We start from the raw sequence: 5000 nt of genomic DNA, 5'->3' as shown, positions 1-5000 counted from the left end.
GCTTGGGCAGCTTGCTCACTGTGTCTCTCCCTTTGTGAGAGATCTCCACCGGCTCTGAGAGAGGGAACATGGGGCGAGAAAGAGGAGCAGTGTTGTGTAGTGGTAAGGAGCAGGGCTCGTAACCGCAAGGTTGCAGGTTGGATTGCCTGCTGGGGCACTGCTGCTGTACCCTTGGGCAGGGTACTTAACCCAGCATTTTCTCAGTATATATCCAGCTGTATAAATAGGTAACTTGTAAAGCTGTAACCTGTCTAAGTCACTATGGGTAAGAGTGCCTGCTGAATGATGTAACATGATGTAATGTAATGAATGGTGCTCTGAGTGAAGATGCAGGGAGTGGACGTGTTGGACAGGACAGCTCAGGGTGAACTCTCTTTCTGACCTCACCTGCGCTGGCACAGCTCAGGGTGAACTCTCTTTCTGACCTCACCTGTGCTGGCACGGCTCAGGGTGAACTCTCTTTCTGACCTCACCTGTGCTCGCACAGCACAGGGTGAACTCTCTTTCTGACCTCACCTGTACTGGCACAGCTCAGGGTGAACTCTCTTTCTGACCTCACCTGTACTGGCACAGCTCAGGGTGAACTCTCTTTCTGACCTCACCTGTGCTGGCATTTCCATCATATACAGCGCCCTCCTACATGCCAGTAAAGGTAAAAGGTAAAGGAATTCTTTAATAATGTTTGCACTGAATAAATTATGGAGGGCATCTTATGTCCCATTAAACAGATTTCCCATAGAGCATGATTTATGATTTCGTTTGTGGGGTTACAGAGGCTGGACTGTACTGTGGTCAGCAAAATGATTCAGCACCACGTGGAAGCATCGTTCTTGTCTCTCACCCGCCTCTTATCAGTCTCCCCCCCCCCATCCAACTCAAAATCATGTTCATCTGGTGTTGCAACCTTTCCTCAATTACTGGGGCTCCTCCTCCTTTCCCAGGAACATCCCAGTAAATCTCTGTACTCAGATCAGTGAGAAGCAAATCTCTCTACAGACATCGGTGAGCCATCCCAGTCAGTCTCTGTACTCAGATCTGTGTGCTCCACAGATGCCATAGAAAATTACTGCACCCAGATAAGTGAGATCTTCCAGAATTCCCAACGCAATGTTCACCAGGAACGTCCTGGTAAATCTCTGTACACAGATCAGTGAACTCCAAAGATGAGCTCCTCAATGGCAGGAATATCTTATGAAGAAGAAAGGTGGGGTGTAAGCCTCTGTTAGCACATGAAAGAACCGTGAAAGGTATGCAATAATAAATGACCTTCAGGGTGTGAAGAGATGAGGGAGGTTGATTTCAATCACAGCTTTGGCTGCAGCTTTCCTTTTGAAAGCCTGGCTGTTAAATTTTGCATCAAGGTTATGCTTTGAGTTGAATATTCGAAAGAGAACATGGTGTGTGTGTGTGTGTGTGTGTGTGTGTGTGTGTGTGTGTGTGCAGTATGCCTAGCGGGAGTGCTTTCAGTAGCTTTATTCCCTCAGAATGCCAGTAGACAGCTACCCCCCTGAAAACTGGATGCTTATTATGGGATGGCACAGGGAAGGTAACACAATGACTGAACGCTGGCGCGAGGGCCCATGGTGATGTGGTCTCTAAGGATCAGCAGCTTGTGTTTGTCCACTTTATTTGCTGGCGTGTTTGTGTGTGGACCCTGAATACTGCGGTGCAGGCTGTGATCTGGGCTGTGTGCTGCAGCTCCATCTCACGCATCCAACTCGCTGAAAATGCTGACATTCTGAAGGTTGAAGAGACAGCAACAGCATAAAAAATGGACATGTCTATCTGTGTCATTCAGGGACGCTGTCAGGGCCTGACACTGTCCAGGGACAGGGACACTGTCTGCTCTGTGCATCTTTTCTTTGTGTCTGGGATCCGATGCATAAGCGTGTCTCTTGCGTCTCTGAGCCGAAAGTGTCACCCGGTAACCTGTCCCGCTGTGTGTCCATTCCAGCTCAGTTCCCCGATGAATGCGGTCAGCAGCTCGGAGGACGTGAAGCCCCCGCTGGGTCTGAATGGAGTGATGAAGGTTCCCGCCCAGCCCTCGGGCACGCCCCTCTCCATCACCAAGCACATCTGTGCCATCTGTGGGGACCGCTCCTCGGGTGGGTACCCCCCCACCCCAACCCCACCCCCCACCACCCAACCCTACTCCCAACCCAACCCCCCACCACCTAAACACCTGTGCGTGTATCTGTACCGGCATTCTCTCTGCTGTGTGTGTGTGTGTGTATCTGTAGAGGTACTCTATACACTGTGTGTGTGTATCTGTAGAGATACTCTGTATACTGTGTGCGTGAGTGTGTCTGTAGGTAACCCCTGCATGCTGGTGTGTCTCTGCAGGTAAACACTATGGAGTGTACAGCTGTGAAGGCTGTAAGGGCTTCTTTAAGAGGACGGTGAGGAAGGACCTGAGCTACACCTGCAGGGACAACAAGGACTGCCTGATCGACAAGCGGCAGCGCAACCGCTGCCAGTACTGCCGCTACCAGAAGTGCCTGGCCATGGGCATGAAGAGGGAAGGTACAGCACCCTCCACTACACACACACCCCAACCTCTGAGGAGAACCCCTCTCCACACACCCCAACCTCTGAGGAGAACCCCTCTCCACGCACCCCAACCTCCGAGGAGAACCCCTCTCCACACACCCCTAACCTCTGAGGAGAACCCCTCTCTACACACCCCCAACCTCTGAGGAGAACCCCTCTCTACACACCCCCAACCTCTGAGGAGAACCCCTCTCCACACACCGCTAACCTCTGAGGAGAACCCCTCTCCACACACCCCAACCTCTGAGGAGAACCCCTCTCCACACACCCCAACCTCTGAGGAGAACCCCTCTCTACACACCCCAACCTCTGAGGAGAACCCCTCTCCACACACCCCAACCTCTGAGGAGAACCCCTCTCCACGCACCCCAACCTCCGAGGAGAACCCCTCTCCACACACCCCTAACCTCTGAGGAGAACCCCTCTCTACACACCCCTAACCTCTGAGGAGAACCCCTCTCCACACACCCTGAACTTCTGAGGAGAACCCCTCTCTACACACCCCCACCCTCTGAGGAGAACCCCTCTCCACACACCCCAACCTCTGAGGAGAACCCCTCTCCACACACCCCTAACCTCTGAGGAGAACCCCTCTCTACACACCCCTAACCTCTGAGGAGAACCCCTCTCTACACACCCCAACCTCTGAGGAGAACCCCTCTCTACACACCCCACTCAGCCTCTGAGGACTTTCCTACTTTACACACAAACATACTCACCTTCAGTATACTCCGGGGCTTTACACACACGCTTCTCCTAGAGCTCACTCCCACTTGCACATAACCTCACCTTATGAGGACACTGCCATTTTGCACACGTCCCTCCCCCTCCTAGGACACTTCCACTGTGCACACATTCTTCACCTTCTGAGGACACTGAGTGGGTATGTCTGTGTGTGCATGCCATTCATATATGTTGCAAACAAGCTTATAGTACACATTCTTTGCAGGCTGCATTGAATTAGTACTCCAAAGAAACTGCTTTGTCACTGATAGGTGACATTTGTCTGGGGACCTACCATACCTACCATTTAAAAATCATGCTCTCTTGTACTGCCTTACCACTGGATTATGCCTTTACAGAGGCCTTGTACCCTGCACACGTACAGTGTAAAGCTCCACAACAGGTAACCGACTCCCCATTTACCAAAAATCAGGAGGAAATGGAGAGATTGCACATGGTTCCCTCCCAGAGGGAAATGAGGCTAACAGGATTTCCCTCTGCGAATCCCTCCTTCACCTCACCGTGACTCTTCATCAGAACTGTACTTCAGCTGACCTTCAGACATTAATGCACAGAAAGACAGCGGGAATGTGTGGATACGGATGGAGAGACACAGAGACAGAGAGAGAGAGAGAGAGAGAAGGAGAGGGAGAGAGAGAGAGAGAAGGAGAGGGAGAGAGAGAGAGAAGGAGAGAGAGAAGGAGAGGGAGAGAGAGAGAGAGAGAGAGAGAGAGAGAGAAGGAGAGGGAGAGAGAGAGAGAGAGAAGGAGAGAGAGAGAGAGAGAAGGAGAGGGAGAGAGAGAGAGAGAGAATGTGCTTTTTGCAGTATATTGCATAGCTGCCAGTTTTCAAAGCCTGAGGGACAGTGGCCACTGAAGGTAAACTAAAGTTATATACTGTTATTGGCACTGATGTTATTGCTCTTATCATGTGTACAATCATTTTTGTTGTTGCCATATTGATTGTTAAGCTTTGGCAGTACATACCGTGCATATATATCATGCCAATAATGGATTTGTAATTGAATTGAGAGAGAGAGGGAGAGAGGAAGTGAAGGAGTGAAGGAGAGGAGTGATTGAGTGACAGGCTCAGGTTTCCCCTCCTTTTTGTGGCTGGGTCAGCAACTGTTCCGCCCTGCTTATGAACCTGGCGAGCTCAGGATATGCATTTTCACTGCATATCACATATTACACACAATTTTGTAAGAGACAGGAAATTCTAATTGGGTGAATTTCATCTTAATCAAATTGGTGGGCAGCAGAATATTTCACGCATTAGATAGGATTAAATGAATGAAAAATACCAAGGTCAATGCTAACGAACTTCTTGCCTATTTGCAGCAGCAGCAGCAGTAACAGTCACAGCAGCAGTAACAGTAACAGCAGTAACAGTAACAGCAGCAGCAGCAGCAGTAACAGTAACAGTAACAGCAGTAACAGTAACAGCAGCAGTAACAGTAACAGCAGCAGCAGCAGTAACAGCAGCAGTAACAGCAGCAGTAACAGCAGCAGCAGCAGTAACAGTAACAGCAGTAACAGCAGCAGCAGCAGTAACAGCAGTAACAGTAACAGCAGCAGCAGCAGTAACAGCAGCAGTAACAGCAGTAACAGTAACAGCAGCAGCAGCAGCAGTAACAGCAGCAGTAACAGCAGCAGTAACAGCAGCAGCAGCAGTAACAGTAACAGCAGTAACAGCAGCAGCAGCAGTAACAGCAGCAGCAGCAGCAG

General features: G+C 50.3%; 1 protein-coding gene across 2 annotated transcripts in view; it reads left to right on the top strand.

Annotated features, from left to right (window-relative positions):
* LOC118776017 (retinoic acid receptor RXR-alpha-A-like) overlaps positions 1-5000 on the top strand; it is an 82195-nt gene that overhangs the window by 59465 nt on the left and 17730 nt on the right. For both annotated transcript variants that reach the window (XM_036526057.1, XM_036526055.1), the window contains exons 4-5: positions 1955-2105; positions 2344-2523. In XM_036526057.1, the coding sequence (XP_036381950.1) occupies positions 1955-2105; positions 2344-2523 (331 nt within the window). The remainder of the gene's footprint in view (positions 1-1954; positions 2106-2343; positions 2524-5000) is intronic.

Source organism: Megalops cyprinoides, chromosome 4 (assembly GCF_013368585.1).
Source record: "Megalops cyprinoides isolate fMegCyp1 chromosome 4, fMegCyp1.pri, whole genome shotgun sequence".
Classification (NCBI taxonomy): Eukaryota; Metazoa; Chordata; class Actinopteri; order Elopiformes; family Megalopidae; genus Megalops; species Megalops cyprinoides.
The sequence above is the reverse complement of the archived record's forward strand: the minus strand, read 5'-3'. Positions and strand labels throughout refer to the sequence as shown.